Source organism: Neofelis nebulosa, chromosome 2 (genome assembly GCF_028018385.1).
Source record: "Neofelis nebulosa isolate mNeoNeb1 chromosome 2, mNeoNeb1.pri, whole genome shotgun sequence".
Taxonomy (NCBI): Eukaryota; Metazoa; Chordata; class Mammalia; order Carnivora; family Felidae; genus Neofelis; species Neofelis nebulosa.
In genome coordinates, this window is record NC_080783.1 from 30,610,855 (window position 1) to 30,636,461 (window position 25,607).

At 41.0% G+C, this 25,607-nt stretch overlaps 1 protein-coding gene and 1 pseudogene across 3 annotated transcripts in view; one reads left to right on the top strand and one right to left on the bottom strand.

Annotated features, from left to right (window-relative positions):
- PARD3B (par-3 family cell polarity regulator beta) overlaps positions 1 to 25,607 on the bottom strand; it is a 1,004,898-nt gene that overhangs the window by 49,555 nt on the left and 929,736 nt on the right. For 2 of the 3 annotated variants that reach the window (XM_058707885.1, XM_058707913.1), the window contains one exon: positions 2,707 to 2,786. In XM_058707885.1, the coding sequence (XP_058563868.1) occupies positions 2,707 to 2,786 (80 nt within the window). Of the gene's footprint in view, positions 1 to 2,706; positions 2,787 to 24,890; positions 25,031 to 25,607 lie in introns of those variants that run through there. The other variant, XM_058707904.1, reaches the window with a different exon arrangement.
- On the top strand, positions 8,183 to 8,318 carry LOC131505871 (small nucleolar RNA SNORA62/SNORA6 family; annotated as a pseudogene).

The following is a 25,607-nucleotide window of genomic DNA, read 5'->3' on the forward strand; positions in this document are numbered from 1 at the left end:
AATTCCATGACAGCATAAAAGGGTGCCCCTTGATCAGGGCTACTAACTAACTCCATGTGCTGGGGGTGGGGTGGGTGCTGAGGTGCATTTTCTCTCTGGGTGTCGATGGTTCCGAATTTGACATATAAATCGATATTACTGAGTCAACTTTAAAACTCCTGTCATGCTCTCCACAAACCACATGGGAACCACATCGGTCAGTAGCCTATTTAGTCCACTGGAAGGTCGGCCACCAACTTCCCATAGAGAGAATTATTCCTATTTTTAATTAAAAAGTTAACTCCATAAATATTGTAAAGCTCCCTGCCTCTGACAAAGAGGGGATCCGGTGCCTACAGAGATGTGCTGACTTCGCTCCTGGCAAAGGGGGAGAGCAGTGGAGCTGCTGTGATTCAGTCGAGTGAACAGTAAAATCTCCAGGGTGGGGAGGACTAGAAAACCAGGGTAAACGTCACTGGCACACGGAGCTGAGTCTGCATACCTTCTTGAAGCCAGCAGTGGGTCCCCTGCCTCTGCACTGTGCCTCTTCCTGGGTAAATACGGAGCCTCCCACGGACTGGAGCACAGTGGTGAGCATGCCTTGCATCTCCCCTTTAGATGTTGAGATGGAAACTCGAGGTGGGGCTCCTCTACTTAAAAACAAGCGCCAGGGACCTTTCCTGCATTTGTCTGAGCCCCATGCATTGTCCATCGTGGCTAACTTCTGGTTGCCAAGGAGCCACCAAGTTCTGTTTGCTCATGTGGCTAATCCTAATCACTCCTACCACCGTGTACGGGTGTGGGTGGACTACTGGCCAAAATTGTTTTTGGTCTAAGATGCTTCCCCTCCCGCTACAGTTATACTCTCGGGATTTTGTCAATTCCTGCATTGCGGTGATAGCTCCAGGGCCAGAAACCGCATAAATGCATTGCCTTTGTCAGAAAACTCCCTTTGCAGTGTTTGATCCTCAAATAGACTTGTTGAAAGTCAGCCATGATTGAGCATTTCAGGGCTTATTAGTAAAGATAAATAGGAGCTGGAAATTCAGAAGACTTTCTGCTAATAATTACTAAACTAAGCATCTGTTGTGCTGTCATAAAAAGGTGATTTGCGGTCTCCTGTCCTAGACAGTAGGGTCCCAAGGATGGACTGGCACTGTGTCTCCAGTCTCCATATTCTCGGGGCCTGATACAGCGTAGATGATTAATAGATAGATGGGGAGTGAATGAGTGAAATTTGTAGGATTTTCAATGTTATTTCTGTGCTTTTGATTTGTGCAAAAAAAAAAAAAAAAATCCATTTCCGCAGTCTGGTGCAAGTTGGCCAGGAAGACATTAAACTGTTTCCAGTTTTATCTTTTTTTCTTTCCTCTCATAAGAACATACTACTTTCCATCTGCCTTAACCACAATTTCCATACACTTCAACACTGAAAGCCAGAAATGTTATATTTAAAACAAATTTTGGAGACGACTTCCATTTTTTTAAAACGAAAACAAAATAGTAGGCCAGGGAAAAATAAGGAGAAGAAAGAAATCAAAGATGAGAAAAGACTAGGAGACAACCTATAAAAAATGAAAATCGGGAGATAAATAAAATACAGTTGTATAGAAGCTTTTAAAATATTGTATTTTAAGTATTCTGCCCAATCAGTGTTAAAAATTGGTTCTCCACTAGATTTGAGATTTTATTACTTTTGAAAATCAACATACTATTTATAAGAGCAGATGGTCACTTAGGCTATGCCTGTTGCAATATCCAGGGTGGTATTTTTGTAAATTCCCACACAGAGTTGTAGCCAATGTGAAACTCAACGCAGTAACTCCCTCTGGGATAACACTTCAACAATTCCACTTTGATGAAAAAGCTCTATTTAGGATCCTCCCCCTTCTTTTTAAAAGGAGATATTCCGTAACATTTCAGTTTTCTGGCTGGCATTAACCTTTCTTTGTTTGTTCCCCCGCCCCACCCCCGGCCCCCCGAACTCACGAATTCTCACACTCTTGATTCACTCCCGTAGTAGCCGTCCTAGACATAATCTTGGAAAGTTTTCCTCTTTGTCATGTGCTACTGATAGCAGACCAAAATTATTCTTCATCTCACAGATAAGAGCACAAACCTTTGAGAATTGTATCTCATTTTCAGGGGTGTTCAGTTACAGCATAAGTGGATCACGTTAGGCCAGAATCACCAAGTGAACTTTTCCCACGCGATTATTTCCTTCCCCCACTGTGTCTGTACCTCTCAGCAATATTTGCTGACAGCAAATACCAGGTCAGATTCTAAATCAAGCAAAGAACATCTTCCCAGGTTCACATTTCTCTCCTGCTTTTTAACACCCACATGAAGCTCCAAGGTTAAGGTTGGCTCGCCCTTCCTAGTAGGTAACTGCTAGGACAGAGGATTTACTATTTTATTGTTCCTAAGCTTGGTGCAGGATGTTCAATACCATTTTTATAGCAATGGCTTAGGATTTCCATTCTGTATCCAATATTCTTGCTGACATGTTCAATTGCAATGATATACTATTTTCTTCCCTTAAAAAATAACCCACAAGTGTTTCAATTATTAGCACAGTTGTGAAGATGGCACGAAGGTTGTAGCAGACGGCGGCAAGGCACATTATAACATATTCCAGTTTCAAAGCCAGATTTCTATTTCATGTAGATTTCTCTAAAGGCTTTATCGGTAGGTGAGCTGGTGGTGGGAGACCCCTGAGTGATCTACCTGGGTAAGGAGGCGTACTGTCTCTCCATCCCCTCAAAGCGGATGTTGTGTGCATTCCCATCTGGACCCTTTCCAGACACCTGTGGAGAGAAAAGTAATTAGAGATGAAGATCCATTATACACCCTAGTTACTGACAATGCATCGCAAAATTATAATCAGCGCACAAATGCTGCTGCTGCCTGCCAAAAATCAACCATGGAAAAAGCAAGCAAGAGCTCAGTATTGCTATAGGAATTGATGATCAAGCCACAAACATGGCATTTAACAACAAAGTCGCTTCTTTCAAAAAGGGTCATTGTCAAGCCGACTCCTTCCTGTCACCAAGCCAGGGATATTCTGTAGGCTGTGGGCCATTTTTTCCCCCCTTTTACGTAGGCGTTAGTGTTTAGAACAGTTTTAGACTTGCAGAAAAATTGAGAAGACAGTACAGAGTTCCCATTCACTCTGAACTCAGTTTCCCTATTACTAACATCTCACATTAGTATGATACAGATCTTAAAATTAATGAATCAATATTGATACATTATTGTTCACTAAAGCCCATAGTTGACTTGCAATTTTACTCAATGCCTTTCCTGGTCCGGGACGCTGTATTACATGTAGGTGTCAGGTCTCCTTAGACAGCTCTTGGCTGTGACAAGGACCATGTTTTCTGAAAGTATCTTCTTCAACCTTTCTTTACTAATAGGGGCTGATGACAAACAACTATCTCCTCCACAGCTCCCATGAAGCCCTTCCCTCCCTCAGATCTCACTTAGTTCTCTCCCTTAGCAACTACCACAGAGAAGTCATTAACTCTTTTCTGTCTAGGGTTGGTCTTTATTATGTTTTTCCCCTTCCTATGTACTTTCTGTGTTCCCCTCTTGTCGGGTCTCCTCCTTCGACCTCTGAGGATCTGAAGAGCAGTGACTGGCCCCAGGATGTTCTTGACAAAGTATGTTGGTTCTGTGAATGTGAAGACTTCATACATAGTGCTTCTGCATCTATCATACCAATTAAAACCAGGATGAAAACATACACGTATTTCAAATTTCTTGTTGACTGATCAATCCATCACCTGTTCATGTCGATGTATGTGGTTTTGTGGATCACTTACGTGCTTGCTCTCGTGCTGGGCCAGCCCTCGCAGAGTGGGCCTGGAAAGGGTAAACAGAACACCTGGACCATTGTGATGGGGGAAGGGAGAGTTGGCTAGTAAACACAGAAAGTAACAGTGTCAAGTCAGGAGGGGGGATTTTTCCAGGTGGTACTCAGCTTGCAAGTTCTTTTCTTCCCACCAAAAGTTCTAGCTCTCTATAAAACCTCCATCCCAGCCTGGGTGGTGGGTGTAGGGAGGGTTTATTGTGGGGGGGGGGTTGCAAAGCAAATATACACACTCATTTAGAGAAAGAAAGGCTATGCCTGGTGTCAAAATTATTACAGGAGGCTCTTCAGAGTGTGTCCTGCAAAGCCTTTTCGTATTTCACCAATACATGGAACAGGAGTGGCTGGAGTTATTTGAGAGGCCAACAGCCCAGTGAATTTCCCGGGGAAGGATAAAGACTGCACCTACAAACGTAGAGACGACTCCAGAGAAACTGAGAGTTCTCCGCATTAGGATAAAAGCCCTGATGTAAACCACCATCCTTTCCAGCAAACATCAGGAACAAGGATGGCATCAGACAAGCTGGGGTTAAATAAATGGTACAGAAAAAAAAAAAGGGAAGGATACAATTATTGTCCTCAGCCTCGTCTATCTGAGCTGTGTTTTTAACCTATTTTTCAGGGAGGGAGAATTAGCATGAATAAATACCAGAACTATGCTGAAGATTATTTAATTGTGATTGTTGGGAGCACATTATGCTTATGTATCCGTAGTATGGCTCTAGACATTTACAAGTAACCTTTCTTCTTATGGCCACAAAACTCCAAGTTAATACTTTCAGCACTATTATCCAGAACTGGCCTGGCCTAATGATGCAGTCAGCATTCTGGTGTCTCTAGGGGGCAGCACCCAAGTGCCTATCCTGATGAGCTACCAGTATATGAGATCATATAAAGCACAGGATGATCCTTATCTTAAGGAAGTTTCAGTCTTTTGGGGGAAAAGCAAACATCAGAAATGAGATAATTAAATAATGATGTAGGACAATGTATGATCCTGTGTCATTCAGGATGTTACTAACAGCACAGGTGACACCTGAAGGTGTCGGGAAAAAGCTTCACGGAAGTAGCAGAATGTAAGGCAAAGAAGGGTGGCATGATTCTCTATCAAAAATGATTCTGTTCGAACATAAAAAAAAAGGGGGGGGGCACCTGGGTGGCTCAGTCGGTTGAGCGTCTGACTTTGGCTCAGGTCATGATCTCACGGTTTGTGGGTTCAAGCCCTGCGTCGGGCTCTGTGCCAATGGCTCAGAGCCTGGAGCCTGCTTCGGATTCTGTGTCCCCCTCTCTCTCTGCCCCACCCCTGCTTGTGCTCTGTCTCTCTTTCAAAAATGAATAAACATAAAATTTAAAAATGATTCTGTTTGTCACAAACAGAAAATGTACACATTTAATTATTATATTTATATAGTGTATATATTGCGTTTCGCTATTAACACGACAACCTCTTTAATGCAAGCATTGAATTAGTGACTACTGAGCAGCTACTATATGCTGATGCCATGCTAAGCACTATATTCAAAGGAGTGAACAAGGGCTGGATTTCTTCATTGCTCTGAATATCGAGGAGACAGGCCTGCAAACAATTACAGTATGATGAGATCACTGCTACAGTGTCAGTAGGAGAGAGGAGGCAGTAGGAGTCGGAAGAAACAGACACGAAAGTCCACCTGAGAGAGTTGAACACAGCTTCATTTGGGTGTTGAAGCTTCCTCTAAAATTTGAAGGCGAATGAGAAGTTTTTGTGGGGGAGAAGGCGTAAGAGTAGCAGGAGAAGGCATTCTAGGTAGAGGGAACAGAAAGGAAACAACATGGAGTCATTTACAAAAGAAAAGCGCTCTGTTTTCAGGGAATGTCAAGATTTTGGTAAAGGAAGAAACAGAACCTGTGAAGGAAGAGGATAACCACACCACTACCACCGGAACTACTATTATGGCTATAACCATTATTGCCGATACCATAACTTTTTTCTTAGGAGGCTTTATTTTTTTGAGAACACTTTTAGGTTCACAGCGAAATTGAGAGAAAAAGTACAGAGGCCCTATCCCACTGTCTCCACACATGCACAGCCTTCCCCAGTATCAACATCCCCCCATGTGGTACGTTTGTTGTAAGTGATGAAACTACATTGACACATCATTACCCAAAGCCCAGAGTTTACGTTAGGTTTCACTTTGGGGGTTGTACATTCTATGAGTTTGAACAAATGTATGGCATGTATCCATCATTCTAGTATCATACAGAATATTTTCACTACCCTAAAAAATTCTCTATTCTTTGCCTGTTCATCCCTCCCTCTCCCCAAACCCATGGCAACCACTGGTCTTTTTATGGTTTCCATAGTTTTGCCTTTTCCCGAACGTCATAGAGTTGGAATCTTACAGTATGTAGCCTTTTTATATTGTCTTCTTTCACCTAGTAATATGTATTTAAGTTCCATCCATGTCTTTTCAGGGCTTGATATCTCATCTCTTTTTAGGGCTAAATAGTATTCTATTGTCTGGATGTACCGCAGTTTATTTATCCATTCATCTCCTTGGAAGGACATCTTGGTGCTTTCCAAGTTTTGGCAATAATAAATAAAGCTACTGTAAACATTGTGTGCAGATTTTTGCATGAAGATAAGTCTTCAGTGCCCTTATGTAAATACCAAATACTGTGGCTGTTGGGTTGTATAGTCAGAGTGCGTTCCGTTTGGTAAGAATCCGCTAAACCATCTTCCAAAGTGGCAGTGCCATTTTGTATTCCCACTAGTGATGAAGGAGAGTTCGTGTTGCTCCACACCCTCACCAGCATTTGGGGTGGTCCGTGTTCCAGATTTTGGCCCTTCTAATGTGTGTGCAGTGGTATCTTATTGTTGTTTTAATTTATAGTTCTCTGATGACATATGATGTGGAGCATCTTTTCATATGCTTATTTGCCATCTGTATGTCTTCTCTGATGAGGTGTCTGCTAAGGTCTTTGGTTCATATTGAATTGGTTTGTTTCTTTTCTTATTGTGGGGTTTCAAGAGTTCTTTGTATTTTTGGGTAATGGTCCTTCATGACATGTGTCTTTGGCAAACATTTTCTTCCAGTCTGTGGCTTATCTCCTCATTCTCTTGACAATGTTTATTGCAGAGCAGAAATTTATAGTTTTACTCAAATTTTAAATTTGCGTCGGTGATTTATGTTGAGTTAATTTTTGTAAAGGGTGCACGGTCTGTGTCTAGATTCATTTTTTTGCTTGTTGGATGTCTGGTTGTTCCAGCACCACTGGTTGAAAAGAGTATCTTTGCTCCATTGTGTTTATCTTTACACCTTTGTCAAAGACCCAAATAAATATTTATTTGGGTCTATTTCTGGGCTCTGTATTCTGTTTCATTGATCTATTTGTCTATTCTTTCACCAATACCACACTGTCTTAATTACGATAGCTCTATAGTAAGTCTTGAAGTTGGGTAGTGTCAGTCCTCCAACTTTGTACTCCTTCAAAATTATGTTGACTATTCTAGGTCTTCTAAACTTTAGAATCAGTTTGCGGAGATTCTTTAGAATCTAAAAAGCAACTTGCTAGGATTTTGGTAGGGAGCGCATTGAATCTATAGATCAAGTTGGGAAGAACCGACATCTTGACAGTATTAAGTTTTCCTATCCATGAATATGAACTATCTCTCCATTTATTTGTTTTTTCTTTGATCATTACCACAATTTAACACTTATTTGGTACTTATTGTTGGTCAACTAAAATGCTTAAAGTTTTATTTTTATCAATCCATTCAATCTTCCTAAACCCCAATGGTTGCCCTGTTTTTCAAATGAGAAAACTAAGTATTTGCCCAAGGTCATATAGCTAGTGCATGGAAAATCGGAGACAAAGATCAAGTCTTTCTGAGCCCAGAGTCCAAGCTCTAGAGATATAGACATGGGCCCGATCTTGGAGGAGCCAATATGCCAAGGAACTTGGTTTTACCCGTAGGTGATGGTGAAGCCATTGGCAATGGCTACTTGGTAAGATATTTACAGGGTAGAAAGATTATTCTTGGCATAGTGTGGAGGTGCCAGTGATAGTTTGAGCCAGAGATGATAAAGACCTAAACTAGGGGATATTCTGGGGTGCCTGGGTGGCTCAGTTGGTTAAATGTCTGACTTCGGCTCAGGTCATGATCTCGCTGTTTGTGGGTTTGAGTCCCATGTTGGGCTCTGTGCTAACAGCTCAGAGCCTGGAGTCTGCTTCAGATTCTGTGTCTCCCTCTCTCTCTGCCCCTCCCCTGCTCGTGCTCTGTCTTCGTCTCTCAAGAATAAATAAACGTTAAAAAAAACTTAAACTAGGGGATATTCAAAAGGATAAAGGCCTACACTTTGTTAAAGCTTGGAGTTGATGAACTCACAAGTGTAGGTAGTGTGCTACATTGGGGCAAGTCTTTTACTAACCCCACAAGGGCCTCTGGCCCAACGAGTGGAGTTTGATAGTAATTCTTGGCATAACTCACATGTGTCAGAACTTTAAGGAAAAATGAAAAAATATTTTAAATGGCCTGTATTTTCTTCTGCTTTTCTCCTTACTTCTTAACTGCTTGGGGCTTTCTGTTTTCAGAGCAACCTGGTGAATTCTGCTAAAAGGGAGCTCCCTCAGTGGGTATGATGGAGTGGATACTGGCCCAGGGAAGTTCCGCACATGCATGGCACCATTTCCCACGAGGATCCATTGGAGGTCATGCCTGGATGTCTTCTTCTACAGAGATCCTGAAGAGATTGAGAAGGAAGAGCAGGCTGCTGTTGAAAAGGCTGTGACCAAGCTGGAATTCTGGGGTGAATGGACTGCTCCAGATCTTGAGTTCATTGCTACTCAACCTGAAGTTGCAGACTGGTCTGAAGGCACACAGGTGTTCTCTGTGCCTATTCAACAGTTCCCTACTGAAGACTGGACTGCTCAGCCCCCCACTGAAGACTGGTCTACAGCTCCCACTATTCAGATCATTTAAATGAGTAGGGACAACTACGAAGTGGTCTTAAGCTGCTCTTCCACAAAGGCAAACAAAATGAAAGTAAGGTTGACAGAAAATAAAGTTCCTAAAAAGAAAAAAAGGATAAAGGCAAGGGAGTGATATAAGAATATTAGGGGGACAGGTTCCATAAGAGTAACTGAAGATTAACAGGAAGGGTGTGCCCGGAATAATGCACAATTTTCTGAGCTTAGCAACTACTTGGGTTTGGTAACCATCACCAAGATGAGAATAAGGGAGGGACAGGTTTAGGGGCAAAGGTAGGGGTAGGAGTAGGGGATACTTAGATATATTAAGCTTGAGTTGGGACATCTGATGATGATGTCTGATAGCTAATTGAGTGTAAAAGTCTGCAATGTTGAAGCCTGGACTGGGGATGTAGCACTGGGAAACATTCAGCCTATGGATGGGTACCTGAAACCTTGGAAAAGAATTAGGATGCCCACGGGTAATACATAGACACAGAACAGAAGAAAAGACATGCAATGAGAACAGAGAAGAATACCCATAATAATCTTAGGAACACTACCATTTAAGGGGCAGGCAAACATGCGTTGAACCCAGGAGGAAATCTGAGGAGGTCTAAAACAGCAGTTGGTCGGGAAAAGAACTGGGAGAGAGTGTTATCATAGAAATCAAAAGAGAAGCATCTCACAAACAAGGGTGTGGTCCACAGTGTCCAAAGCAGTTGAGAACTTCAGCAAGGCAAGGTCTGTGGTCAGTATGGTGTGTTCGTGTGCTTTACTCAAACCCCCTTCCTTGCAGAGTGTTACCCTGAATGACAGAGCTCAGAACTGCCTTTCGCAGAATGCCCTTGTAGTCAGTGTACCGGTATGATTTAAGCTGGGTCATGGAGGCAGTGGCCACACTTTCACCGTTTACTCTGACAAGAAGGAAGGTGTGCTAGGTTTTCCTTGGCAGTCTCAGCAAATGTGCCATTGCGAGTTCCTAGGGTGGAGTGCAGCTTTTATAGCCAGCTTTGGAGATGGCAGCACTAGAGGTGGCTTTCTGATTGTGGCACTTTCCTAATTATGGTGGTTCCTGATACAGGCATTGTTATGTGGCTCTGGAGCCCAAAGCTTTCTTACAGAAGTGGCAACAGCTCCCTTGGTAGCCTGGTTCTGTAGCATGCCATGAGAAATCATTCCTGAAAGGTTGGCCAAGATGCCGTATCTTTAACCATCCTTAAGAGTCTGCAAGCCCATTAGTAGGCTATCATAAATTTGTTCCTGCTTCAGCTGGCTAGAGTGGATTTTGTTCTCTGTACCTGAACAGTGACTAACATAAGTTCCACAGAAGTGTATGTGGGAATTGGCAAGGAGATGGTGACTGGTACTTTGTTCAGAGTGATTTCGGTGGATCGATGGGGAGAGAAAGCAGGGCTCCATGGTGTTGAAAATCTTTATTGCTTTCCCCCCAAAAGCAAAAACAAAAACAAACATTGGTTGTACTGTCTTATGCTATCATGCTGAGGAAATAAGACTAATACTTTCAAGTAAATCAACATTTGTTAGTGTCTCCTAAGTGGAGTCATGTGCTACGTACTCTAAAACCTAGAGATGAGAAAAAGACCTCTCCCTGAGGGACACAGTGTTAGTTAATGGAAATGATGGGAATAAATTTGTGTTCCATTATTTAAAAAGCGGACTGAGCTGATTTTTCTCCCTAAATCATCCAAAGATGACCTCTGTTAGCATTTACAAACATATACATATTTTAATGGCATATGGTTCCCCCCCCCAACTATTTATTATTGACATTTTCCTAGATATTTCACAAGCATAAATTTTAATAGGTATACAACATCCTACTTACAGGTAAATCATAATTTATCTAATCTCCTCCTGTAACTTGATCAACTTTTATGTCCTAATCAGAAATGATGGCAATCCAGATTATTGTGTTGGGTACAAAGACTCTTGCAAAGAGCTATGAATTGAGGGTAGGAAACTGCAGATCAAGGATTGCCAAAGAGAAACTCATTATAAATTGTAGCTGGGTCCTTAGGAAGTCAGGCCATTTTAGGAAGTAGTGAGGGGAAAGAGAATAGGCACAGGCATTTGTGCTCAGTAAAACTCAGAAATGTTCCTGCTTCCAGCCTTATTAGGTAATTTCCCTCATCATAAAAAAATAAGGTCAGTGGCTTTGATCCAATTAGTTTTTTTTTCTTTTTTAGAAGCCCTTTATCTCACTTGGTATCATGCAGGCTTTTTTTTTTTTTTTTTAAATGTAATGACCTAAATATACTTCTGATAGAAATACTTTTGACTTAAGCCATCAGAGAAACCTAGTCTTTTCCAAAACAATGTAATGTGAGAACTTAGGCTTGGATTTGGGGCATATTTATCTTTCTCTGCTAATAAAGCTCAGGAAGAGAAACTTCAGAGAGCTTATTCAAAAACAACTTGAAAGGCTCACACTCGGTGTGCCTTATAGTGGTGATCCTCTTTGGCTGGATTATGACAGCCTATGACAGCCTATCAGGAGGGTCTGGTGTACGAGGAACGTTGAATTAAGATGCTTTTAGTCCATGGGAGTTCTCCCAATTTCATTCACTCAATGCCTGCTGCTGGCTGGGATGTTAAGAGCCTTGTTAAAATAAAGCTATTAGTCTTTTCTCTACAAAAGCAAGGAGCTTGCTGGTTACATTCAGGGTTCCTTAAATTAGTATGTATTTCTAGCCAGGCATTGCTGGAGTCAGCAGTTTCATAAAGCAATATACTAAAGAGGCCATTTAACCCCCTATTTCTCCCATTTGCAGATTAATGGCAGAGGGGAAGACTTAATGCCCTTTCAAACATTTTTTAACAATTCATTACAAATAAAAGAATAAATCACACACGATTTTCTGCAAATGTCTGATGGTAAAAAGCGGAAACAATTCAAAATTAACATGTTTTCCAGTTCCCACAGGTTGGGACACATTTTGGCCAGTGTTGTAATTTATGTCCCTTAAGTCAATTTTCCTGGGGAAGTTTAAAAGCTGCTGTGATAGAAAGGCTGTGCCAAGTTGCAATACAGCTTACTCACCTATGCATAACATCCTCATTTACCAATATGTCTTACTCAGATTCATTACACAAAAACGTGTCTCATGCTGCCAGACCCATCATAAGATTAAGATGCAAAGTATAAAAATTTAGATGCCATTTTAGGGAATACGCCTTTCATTTCAAGTTGGTAATGTGACAGATATTTTTGAGCAGTTTCCAGAAGCTTTTTTTTAATTACATTCCTCTTACTTAGCTATAGGTCTGGCTGGAAGATTTTTGAAGGAATCAACATGATGAAAATATCTAAAAAGTTATGAACTTGTCTTTGAGCATCTTCTAATACAAAGACACTCTGCTAAAACGCTACATGTTTGGAGAGAAACTCACCATACTTGATTTAAGCAAAAAGAAACTAATCAAAGTAGGTTGTAAATGATTTCTCTTTGGCAATGTGAAGTATATTATGTTGGCGATATGTATTTAGAAATATGCTATCTGCAGAAGCAGAAGTACGCACACTCTTTCAAACCATTATTTCTGAAGTGTTTATTTTCTCTAATTTAATTTCAGTAATTTTGTCAAATAGCTGGGTATTCAGTTTATAGACTAGTTTAGAACATCTGCTAGTTTAGAAAATACAGCAAATAAAAATATTTTAAAAATAACTCTTGGGTAAGCCTTTTAACCATTTTGTTTCTATATTTTCCTCCCATGTAGAACACTGGAGTTAAAATAAATCCTTATAATCCCTTCTAACTTATGCACATTTATACAAGTTATCTTGCATATAGTTTCCACATTGTGTTAACCACGTACATCTCATTAATATGGTAACTATATGTCGGTACATAATTATTTTAAAGCTGAATGACAAAGATAGCGAAGTCATCTGCAACATTGTAAAAGTATAACGCATTTATTGGAATCGCAGCATTAAGTCTTACGCTAGCATGACCCAAGGACTAGCCATCTGTACACGGGGCCATGGCATCTGATAACCTGAATTATCTCTCTTCTGATTGTCTTCAGAGAAAATAAAATCAGACATCTCCTGCCCAGCTCTGTTTGTGTCTGGGCCTAAGATACAGTTACCATAGAAACTATGATTATGGATACAATTTCACAAATTTGGCTTCATCCATCAGATGCACTTTGTATGTGTCTGTGTGTGCATGTGTGTGCACATGTGCATATGTGTCTTGCCAGTGAGCGTGAAGAGCAAACTCTGGCTCTACATCTTTAATTAAAGAGCCAGATACCATCTCATTTCCTTTCCCCATCTGTCTACCTACAAATGGAGATATTGCAACACTGGCTGAAATCTAAACTTTCACTTGAGAGAAGACAGTTTCTGATGAAAAGGATGAAAAGGTATCGGGAAAAGCATTCCCTAATAAAGCTGTTTACCTGTCCTGTATTTTCCGGGAACGGAGGAAGCCGGAATTTAGTGGAGTCTCAGTTAGTTACATTAATCACCAGATGCCGGTGTCCAGTATTTATCGAATTTGGTTTTGAATTGCTTCTTGGATGTAATATGTGAGTTAATGATGCCTCTGCAGTTTTATTTTTATTATACTCTGTGACAGTCAGTGTTCTTTACTCATTCTAAAAGAAAACAGTTGACCCTCAAAATATGCCAAACCTTAAAATGATGTAAATTTGTTCACATTATTTCTTATGAGTTCATACTATCTCTTTCAACTAATAAGCCTTATAAAGGATATTCATTGACTACAGCTCCCTAGTATACTTAAAATACACTTGCATTTATACAGACTAAACAGCATAAACATATGTAAAATTTCAAGCTTTTCGGTGGCCAGCTTCCAGTCACTCCCATTACTAGAAGTAAATGAGTAGAAAGAGATGACTTTCTGCAATACTGTGCAATCAGTATCATGAGCTATAATCAGTGCTATCATTTCCGTCTCTGCCTCACTTACACACGAGGAAAGTAGAGTTCGGAGAACATTAAAGCAACATGCCAAAGGTTCATACCTTTGGCAAGGCCAACATCTGAACTCAGTCTCACTCCCAATGTCACCTCATATGTTGACAGTGATCATTCTAGTTACTGCTGCTCTATTTCCTAAACAAAGAACGGAGATATAAGACTTGAAATTCACACGAGCTTATGGTGGCAGTGGGATGGGGTATGTGAAATGATGACCATCTTCAGGCATTTTGCATGGGCTCACGGTCAATCGCAATCTCACTGAATTCCAATTACCTGGCGATAGTTATTTCATAGAGCTGGAGGCATTGATGGGTGCCTGTGTGTTAACGTTTGGTACACCAAAAGTCATTTTTGGTAAAATACTGTTTTAGAAACAATAATAGTCTACATAATGTACAGTTTTGTTTTTTTTTTTCCAATATTCATGCATGGTGTCAGTCTACTAATTTGGTTTACACAAGGTGAACTTCATCGGAGTTAGGACAATATCTGTTCTCTGAGCCATTACATTCTCAAGGCCTGGCTTATCACCTTGTTCATTAATATTTACCGAGTCAATAAAGCAGAAGTGTCACACATCTACTCAGTGGCACTTAACAGAAAGAATCAGCTAACACAATGGCTAGCTATCTCTTTGAACGTGACCTGGTAAGCAGCACAACACAGATCCCCAAAATCTTTCAAAGGAAGTTTTATGACATCTGTCCTATGGTTAAGTCTTATTAAGACTGCCATTCTCAAGCTCTTTTGTTTACATAGTTCTGAGTTTTCTCTTTCCCTTAAAAATAATTTTTAAAACTTACATCCTAACAATTTAGATTTAAACTTGGATCTGGTGTATAAATCAAAACCATTAGGAACCTTAATTATATAATTGTTTAGAGTGGGGGAAGATTCCTATAAGCTGAAAATAATAGTAGAGTAGAAGAACCTTACATGGTAATATAGATTACTGGGTCCCCTGGGCATAGCTACCCGTTGACCTGAATAGCTTCTTTAATGTGGAACCACCTACTGGAATTACAAAGTAACCAGACCCATGCCACTGTCAATGATGAAATCACACACCCAACAGCTTTAAATTTATATTAACCAAGTTATTTTGCAACGGACTATTGTATCGGTCGGCCAAGTTCAAGTTCTAGGAAGATGAATGACGACAAGAGGAGGAGAAAAAAAGAATTAAATGAATGACATTCTGAAAATTGATGTTCTTGTGTCAAAACTTGGTTTGAAAAGCCAAAGCAACCCCCCACGCCCATTTAATGATTTTCTATTAACTAGCAGATAAAAGTTTCAGTAACCTGTAGCAACCTAACTTTCCGGCTTTACTTCATCCCTCCCCGGATGTTCAATGACTTGAGCCCCGTGGGTATTTTATGGATGCTGAACATACGCTTTTGGGCCTGTGCCCAAATGCTCACTCCTGGAAGTTTTGGTAACTCTTCCTGTGGTTAGGTCAGTGCCCTGCACATGTCAAGTGCTCAATAAATGCTTATTATGTGAATGCATAAAGCAAAGCAACAGATGTTGCTCTGAATGGTCGTATTTACTGCTGTGAAGGGACAAGAAAAGGTGAAAGTAGGAGTGGATAAGAAAAACATTCTGTAGAAGGTGGTGAGAACATCAAAATGGTGGAAAACAGAGAAGAAGGGAGCCTTGAAAAAGGGGTGTAGAGAAAGAGAAATAAAAACCCTGAGAAACAGAGAAATGTTGCACAAGAGAAAGGGAACTATGGAGTGAAAATAAGCTACATTATTGCAATCTCTTCTAATTCATAGCATACAGGTAATTCCTGTCCTAAGTATCTCTCCATTAATCAAACTATTGGATCATTCAGAACACTCCATTCCTATCCAGGCTGGTAATACAACTTTGCTCCTCTGATTATATATATATATATATATATATATATATATATATATATAGCATATTACTTTCAAAGTCTTTAAAATACGATTTTTTTAAATTTTTTTTTTTCAACGTTTTTTATTTATTTTTGGGACAGAGAGAGACAGAGCATGAACGGGGGAGGGGCAGAGAGAGAGGGAGACACAGAATCGGAAACAGGCTCCAGGCTCCGAGCCATCAGCCCAGAGCCCGACGCGGGGCTCGAACTCACGGACCGCAAGATCGTGACCTGGCTGAAGTCGGACGCTTAACCGACTGCGCCACCCAGGCGCCCCATAAAATACGATTTTTTTAAAGTCAACATTGAGAGTTGGATTTGATATAATCATTTAATTGGGCATCAATTCATCTACACAGCACTCATTACTGAATTCTTCAATTTCACCAACAACATTTACTTCCAAATTATCTTTTATCTAGAAGCTGGAAGTCCAAGTGCTGTGAAAACTTTGCCAAATAAAAAGCTTTTAGGTTTCTAATGCTGGCTGGACACAAACCCGTGGAAGAGTGCTGAAGAATAATGTGTGCTTGCCAACTGCCAAATATGATTGCTTTTCGCATAATTAATGTCATTCTTGCTGTTCGAGTACCATTCCCATCCTCTAATAATTTCCATTAATAGAGGAAGTTTCTGCAATAATTTTTGCATCCTGAACAACCACCGTGGCTTCTGTAGACCTTTTAATCAAAATAATGGCAATGAGTGAAAAGGGGATGGTTAGAGATATTACTATAACCCTGGGTTGCATTTGCTTCGTCATTGTTTTCAATCTCCAAAAACTGTCCAAATAGCTCATCGTGTTATTATGTCAATTAGACCTTGGTGCTTGGATTTCAATAGCACTGAACTATATGAATTTATGCCGTGAAGAGAAAAGTGTATAAAGTGAGTATATTGGGCAATCCATCTACCAAAAAAAAAAAAAAAAAAAAAAAAAAAGTTAAAAGAGAGTATTTTTTACAAAGCCACAACCAAAGATGAGCAGACGCAAATATCAGCTCGAGTCCTGTAAAATATGATAATTGTATAATACTTTTAGCTGAAGCTTCCAGTAGAGGAAGTGGTAGACCAGCTGCAAATCATACCCCTAAACCCACTAATTCACACTGTTTTTTATTATGATGTTGCAAAATCAAGAACTCTGCTCAGGCTATAAAATGACGCAAATATAGGGGCGCCTGGATGGCTCAGTCGGTTAAGCGTCCGACTTCGGCTCAGGTCATGATGTCGCAGTTCATGGGTTCGAGCCCTGCGTGGGGCTGTTGTGTTGACAGCTCAGAGCCTGGAACCTGCTTCATATTCTGTGTCTCCCTCTCTCTTTGTCCCTCCTCTGCTCATGCTCTGTCGCGCGCGCTCTCTCCCTCTCAAGAATGAACATTTTAAAAAAATTTTTAAAAATAAAATTACGCAAATATACAAAGAGCAACAACAACAATCAGCTCATTTCTTCTATGAGCCAAGAAAGGGGCGTGGCGAAACGGCACAGCGGCCGTCCCATTCCAGGGAGGGGCAGCGGGCAGTGGTTAGCTCGGCTTCTAAAAACCCTCTCCCGGAATTACCCTCTAAGCTGAATACTGGTATTTCAATGAGGAAAGTTTGGATACGAGGAGACCGGTGCCGAGAGTCTCCCCTCTGTTCATGAGCAGCTTTGCAAATAGGGAGTCTACATCAAAGCCTCCCTCTTCTCTGCCTGAGAAGCTTTGAAAACACTTCACCTAGGTCACATCTAACCTCCCTTCGGCCTTCTCTGTGAAGTCCACCCAGCGGAGATCTCATGACGCCACTCGAGCAGGAAGCACTTGCTCTGTGCAGTGGCCTGGGGGAGAGGGTGCGTTCATTTTTGGAGACCGTGTTCAGTGATCTCGATCAAAGCTTGCGAGCCGGGTACCTACGTTACTGAGGAGATAGTACAGAAACAGTGCTTGTGCACGGGTTTTAATAGCCGTTGTTAAAATCCCAAACAGCTGGTCATCAATTGTAACAGCTGTGCTTCCACTTGGTGAAAAATCTGGTGGGGACGTAGGGGAGGACAGGGCCGGGAGCAAGGGCTGGCTTGGGGGCCTGGACGCATGGGCACGCATCCATGCGCCTGGCAGGGTGTGCACACGCTTACTCTGGAGGCTGACCCCTAAGGGGTCAATACCAATTTTCAGACTATCAGTCCTGTCTCTAAAAGGTGCTGTCTAGATCTTGCATACACGTAGGAGGAACTATATGTCATCACATACTATATTCATAAAGGATTTTGCAATGACCCACGTCTGTTCTCATACATCTGACTCATCCGTGCCACTACCCTGACCAGGAAAAGGGCAGGTGTTTTACATTCCTTGTTAAGACAGCGCGCCCGATCCCAGGTCCCTCCGTTCTAACTGGAAACTGACTTGTGGGAGGAGTTTCTAGTTGGACACTGAGAGGCGTGGTCTCCGGCCTGCGCACAGGGCGAGCACCTACTCCAAACCAGACTGGCTGTGCTTGAATCTCATCACCTACCCACCGCGTAACCTTGCGCCACCTCATTAGCCTCATTTATCATGACCGATGTGGTTAATAATAGTACCTACTAATGGTTGTTGTGAGGATTAAATGGCACGATGCATGCAAATTACCCAGTAGGTATCATACATACACAGTGTCCTTATATGTTCAATAAATCTTAGTTGTTGCTAATGTTGCTGGAGCTACATCTGAATCGGATTTTTCTTTTGGTAAGGAAAACACCTGGAGAGAATTTCTTCCCTGACCTTTAGCTTTTATTTCTGTGAACCTCTGACCAGCCCTGGCTAAGCCCATGGAAGCTTCTTCAGTGATACTATTCCAAAAACAGTCCTGGGAGAGAGAGTGAAAAAGGAAAAAAGAAGGGGGTTGGGGAGGGAGAGAGACGAAGAGAGAGAAAGAGAGAGAGAGAGAGTGAGAGAGAAGAGAGAAAGAAACAGAGAGGGAGAGAGAAAGAGAATTCTTACTTTCTCTTGTAAGACTCTATTTTCTGAGCTTTTTATACACAGGATGAGTGGACAGAATGATGTGACATATTTATCAGATGATAGATGTATGCATATGTCTCTGTGTGTATGTATGCGTATAGATGTGTGATGTATGTATATAAATATGGATTTATGCAGACACATACACATACGTACACAGTCTTCTTAATGCTGTTCATAGAAACCACTCAATGACTAGAGTAAAGTTTAAATTACCGAACATGTCACCCAAATCCACAGTCTACTGTCGTCATCATCATTGTCATTCTTCTTCTCCTCACCTTTGCAGCCCCATTTTCTTTCACCCTGCGTACCCTGTAGGCACCTTCCCAACCACTGGTCCTTCCCTGACCCCCATGCACTTGCACACTTTCTTATCCTGGCTCAGCCCTTCCTTTGCCCTTCCCGTCACCACCCTGGGAAACTCTCCAGACAGAGCTATTCACTTCCTATTTTCTGAGAGCCTAAAGTATAGCCTTTAAATAATTAGAGTGTTATCTTATAATGATCTTGTATAATAATATGTATTAATGCTTGCTGTCCAGCACATATCTCATGCTCAATAAATGCTGAATGATTAAAAGAGCGAATCATTTAAATGAAAAAAATCATCTTGAAGGTGAGATGGAACATAGTCGAGCAGAGAGACACATAATCCTGAAGTACCCAAAGAAAACAAACTTGAATTAACCTAGCTGGCCTACCTCAAGAGGCTATTCACAACTCAATATAGCGCTCCGATTCATGGAGAACATTAATTCTACAGCATGGAGGGCGGTCAAGACACAATCTTCATTGCGATTCAGCCATTCAACAGTACAGATGTGAAGTGTGCATTTTCTCACAACATTATTAAACTGTTTGCGATCACACATAAATACCAGGGACCTCGTGTGTGACTCTGACTGACTGAGTAGGGAGAGAATAACAGCTGGGTCCCCTCCCAGGGCAGAAGGGGCTCTGTGCACAGGTAGGAAGTGAGTCTGCTTTCACCTGCTGACCTCAGCCACTCTGTGAGAAGTCCTACCACAGTCTTTTGATGACTTTTCCTAAATGAGTGCAATCCCAGATTTAGAGCCACGCTGTGGTGGGAGACCCCAGATGCATTTCTTCCGGAGAAGCAAAGATTCAGAGTCTGAAGGGAAGCATCATGTAGCAGGAGGTCAGCAGACAGGAGAAAGAAAAAGAAACAAAACAGAAACCAACACCCAATATGATTCTTTCTAGGCAAAGAAACAAAGTCCCAACTTTGGCAGCTAAGCAATGGAAATGCTAGTTGAGTGCCATTTAGGTGACCTCCCATATTTAAAAAGAAAAATATCTACTTATTTGAGGGAGTATTCATTGTGCCCCACTACAGTATGTATGTTGAGCAGAAATCAGCACCTATTTATTATCGATGACTGCTTGTTACCATTTCCATGGGCTCAGTTGGGGAGCTGTGAGGTGATTTATAAACTTTAGTCTAATTCTTCTAACATCCTCAGATGTAGACAAAGGATAAACAGGGATCTCTGCTTCTCAATGTAATGAAATTAAGAAAGTGAAAATTTAGGATGAATTTTACAAGGAACTTACTACGGTGTAATCCATTAGGATGATGGATAATTTCCCAAGGGGGCGGGGTTGATCTGTACATTAGAAAATGTATAACGCCCATTCATAATGTGTTTGTGACAGACATAATGCCATGTCCATCTATAAATCAGATTTGCCTTCTGTGCTAAGCCCCAGAGTCATTCTTACTGAAGGCTATCCTCAGGGGCACTGACCTGAGAGGATTTAAAATCCAAAGGGCCCAATTACTAAAAATCCTCCATCATATAATTGGACTTTGGTATGGAAAATAACACCAGTACTAATCCAAGTCACTTGGAAGGAAGTAGAGTTTCATCTCCTGATTCCGTCAACTGGTCCAACATAGTCTAGGGACTGGGTCTCTTTGAGCATCTTCCCCAAGGGCTATAAGAAACTCACTTTTACTTTGCAGACAGCAAAACTAAATAAATTATGCTAGCAATCCACAAACGAGTTACTGAATGTATGAGGAACACTGAATTTAAACTTGGGGAGTTCACAGGGGAAACATCATTTTCAATTTGAGGGTCATCCACTGGGAGCAACTCATCCCAACAAAGAATGAGTAAACTCACCTGCCCTTAGGAACAGAGACCAGACACCATAACTCAAAGAGCAGCAAAATGTAAATGGGAGCATGAGAACTCAACGCTTTGGAAAGAATAGACATGGAACACTTTTCACGCCATTCCTGGAAACATGGGAGCATGTGGTTTGAAAGTTAACCAAGTCATTTTTTTTTAAAAATTAAAATTCAGTTCAGCATGCAACATTTTCAATGGCGCAGAACTCAGTTAACAGGCACCACACTTGTTCCACCTTGCCATTCTCACTCAATGAGAATTCAGTACCTGTCCGTAGTAAATACCTCTAAAAGTCCCCAATTGCCCAGATAGTCATGAAAATCAAACTGCAAGAAACTACAAGAAAGAGAACAATCTTATTAAAGTTTTTTAGGTCCACTCCAATTTTCGTTAGGCTTGCAGCCAGGTTTTTATTAGACTCACCTGATCGCTTCTCAACCTACCCTTGTGGTTGAACACAATATAGTGTCATCGGGCATGTTTACAATGGCAAAGGCCCCAGGGAAAAATGACCCAACACTGTAATGTGTTCCTAATGGCTGATTTCTATGAGTCATGGAAATCAGGGATCCTTAAAACATGGGAGCTTGACTGTTGCTTGAGGAGTTACAGCAGAGCAGCAGTGTGGGCAGAACTACCTTGTACAAAAGAGGAAATTAGAGGGATGGTGGAGTGAACTCACCTAGCTCTAGGGGTGGGAAACCTTTCACTGGATACTGTCTTCAGTCTCTTTTTCTTTTAAATAACCATGAATTAAAGAGGCCCATTAAATCAGGTCCTATATCAGTATTTTCAGAGACTTCTAAAGCAAATGTATTTCTCTTTATGCTACACATATCCCAGTGGAAGTATTATTGTATGACCAGAATGCTAGTATTCAGTTTGAACAGAATACTCACAAGTTACAATGAACCACACTGGCCATCCTTTGTGTATCCAATAACAGAGTTGCAAACTACTGTTAGTGCATATCTCCAGGGATCTTTTTTTTTTTTTTTTAAATATAATTTATTGTCAAGTTGGCTAACACACAGTGTATACAGTGTGCTCTTGGTTTTGGGGGTAGATCCCTGTGATTCATCGCTTACATACAACACCCAGTGCTCATCCCAACAAGTGCGCTCCTCAATGCCCATCACCCATTTTCCCCTCTCTCTCCCTCCCCCATAAGCCCTCAGTTTGGTCTCTGTATTTAAGTGTCTCTTATGATTCGCCTCCCTCCCTCTCTGTTTGAACTATTTTTTTCCCCTTCCCTTCCCCCATGGTCTTCTGTTAAGTTTCTCAAGTTTCGCATATGAGTGAAAACATGTATCTGTCTTTCTCTGTCTGACTTATTTCACTCAACATAATACCTTCCGGGTCCATGCATGTTGCTGCAAATGGCATGATTTCATGCTTTCTCATTGCCAAGTAGTATTCCATTGTATATATAAACCACATCTTCTTTATCCATCCATCAGTTGATGGACATTTAGGCTCTTTCCATAATTTGGCTATTATTGAAAGTGCTGCTATAAACTTTGGGGTACATGTGCCCCTATGAATCAGCACTCCTATATCCTTTGGATAAATTCCTAGTAGTGCTATTGCTGGGTTGTAGGATAGTTCTATTTTTAATTTTTTGAGGAACCTCCACACTCTTTTCCAGAGTGGCTGCACCAGTTTGCATTCCCACCAACAGTGCAAGAGGGTTCCCGTTTCTCCACAGCCTCACCAGCATCTGTTGTTTCCCTAGTTGTTGGTTTTAGCCACTCTGACCTGTGTGAGGTGGTATTTCAGTATGGTTCAAAGGATAGGTTAGTTTCGAATTTTCCCATAACAGCTGTAGGCAGTAAGACTTCCCAGTTACGAGTCTCAGGACCATGACTCTGCTCTTCTCTCTACCTGTGGATAGGGAACCGCTCTGCAGGACAGTTACACAAGGATGGAGCACGTGTTAAGGAAAAGGCAGGGATTAGATACCCATGATGTACATGCTCAGTGGCTGTGACTACTTCCTTTTTCCATCACCTGCAGAATTTGGAGGTGGCTGCAGTCATCGGTAGTGCCTGTGGTAACCTCAGAAGGAAGCACAGCACATTTGATTGTGGGGGTGATGTGTCTGCATATTGGGCCTGGAGACAGGAAATACACATGGCAGAGCTCCATTCTCACCGGCACACACCCTCCACGGAGTGGCAAACCCATGTGTCATAATTAGGAACCAATTTGTCTGTAGAATGGCCTCTGGCATAGAGAGTCTGGAATGAAATCATAGGTCATCTCTCCTGAAAATCATTTGCCTCAGTCGGGCCTTAAAAAGAACAAAGCAAACTATACCCATTGCCAACCCTTTCTACTCTTTCCTAAGCAAGAGTATTATGCATTGTATATACATCTTAGAAAATTAGAAATAACAACCATCGGGGAGGATGGTTAAGTAGTGGACTTAACAAGTTTGCTCCAAAAGATGTAGACAGTTTTGAACTAGTCACCTCCTGGTTTGTTCCCTCCTGGTCTGACTTACTCTTACTGCTTTAGCCACAGTCCTTCCTCACTGCCCCTCTAACTTGCCCAGCACGCTGCTCACGGCCTTCCTACTCACACTTCCCTGGAACATGCTCCCAATATCCACATGCTTTCGTTCCTCACTACGTTTGTGTCTCTGCTTAAGTGCCTCCTCTGCAGAGAAGCTCTCCCCAACCACCATATATAATGCAGCACATTTGGCCCAGCGACACGTTCTAGCCCCTTAGCACAGCTTTATATTTCTTTGAGGAAACGATCATGGCCTGATATTTACTCTTCACTTATTTATTGTCTGTCTCTCCTCAAAAACATAAGTTTCATGAGCACAGGAATTTTTTTACTCTCCTCATCGCCTACACCAGTGCTTGGAAGACATTCAATAAATCAACATTTGCTTAAGTGAAATAGTTAAAAATCGCTTTTCTAAACATTCATTTCTTCTCTTGTTACTTTCCTTTTTTACCCGTTTTTTCTTTCTGTCTTCTCTTTCCAGAGACAAGTAATAAATGCACAGAGTGGCCCAATGTAATAAGTCTTCTTAAATGCCTTTTATTTTATTTTTTTTTATGCTTACAGCAGCATTGTCAACAATAGCCAAATTATGGAAAGAGTCCAAATGTCCATCAATGGTTGAATGAATAAAGAAGATGTGATACACACACACACACACACACACACACACACACACATGCACACACACACGCACACACACAATGGAATATTACTCAGCCATAGAAAGAATGAAATCTTGCCATTTGCAACAATGTGGATGGAACTAGAGGGTATTATGCTAAGCGAAATAAGTCAGTCAGAGAAAGACAAATGCCATATGACTTCACTTATCTGTGAAATTTAAGAAACAAAACAGATGAACATAGGGGGAAAAAAAAAAAGAGGAAAACCAGAAAACAGACTCTTAACTATAGGGAACAGCCTGAAGGTTGCTGGAGGGGAGGTAGGTAGGGTGATGGGCATTAAGGAGGAGGGCACTTGATGTGGTGAGCACCGGGTGTCACAGGTAAGTGATGAATCACTAAATTCTACACCTGAAACTAATATTGCACTATGTTAATAAACTAGAATTTAAGTAAAAACTAGAAAACAAATTAAATGCCTTTTAAATGTCTGTTAGAAGTGGCTGGTTGTCCAGTGCTTCCTTTTTTTCATCTCTTGGAACGTTCTTCATTGAAATCTTTGTCTTCTTGTAATTTTAGTATTTATTTTCTTAAATTCGAGAATGATTCCAGTCACGTGGGAGTGATTTAGTTAACTGTTACATTTTGGTATTGACTTTTAAATTAGGTGATGAATGATTTTTTAAAAATGTTTATTTTAAAATTAACCTGAAAAAAGAAGTCTCTCGGCCATAAGCTTAATTCTTATATGTGATAAAAGGTGACAGGGGTAAAGCAGTGAGAGAAGGAAGGAAGGTGATGAAAATGGGTGTTTATTTCCAACATTTAGTACTTCGAATTAACCTACGAAAAATTTCACGCACAAGGATCTAGTGACCAGGAGAATAAAATAAGCCACTTAAAGCTCTGTTTAGAGTACGCCTTCATTTATTTGTCTTCTGTCATCAAAGAAGAAAACAGTATATCCAGGCACTGGCGTGTTCCTCACACTTCAGTTTCACTGCCGAATTGTTTTATTTATGATTGTTACTTTCCCTCCGCCTTCCTTTGGGAGAAGAGAATACAAAAATTAAAATGTATAAATTCAAAATATCCACATCTTAAAGAGAATATGTCTAATATTTTCCTTGCATGAAAAAAGAGGGATGGACATATTTTGCTTTCCTTTCTTTGCAATGAAAGTTGAAACAGTGATTTTGTGTTATTATAACACTCATCGTTTCTCCCTCTAATTTGGATGGTTTTTAATAAAGCTCCATTGATTCCACTGAAAGGAATTCCTCCTGGCAAAAGCAGAACACACACACTGATTGCTAAATATGCAGCAATTATCATATTCAGCAGCACACTTTAATATCTTATTTATAGACATATCTATCTGTAATTTGCTTTAATTAAGTTGCATTGATTTTAATGACAGGAGCGATCCGCAGACAAGGGGCTGGTGTCGTATGCTCCTATGAGTCCTGGTCTATCAATCACTCTTTAAGACGTGGTCCTGCGGCTTTGTGACCTTCTTTGGGCTCCAGGCAAGCCCATTCCAAGTCAGTGAAATTTCAGAGAAATTCTCAAAGTGTTGACACGCCAGGATTTATCTTACTGATCAGGGGATGGTAAGAATT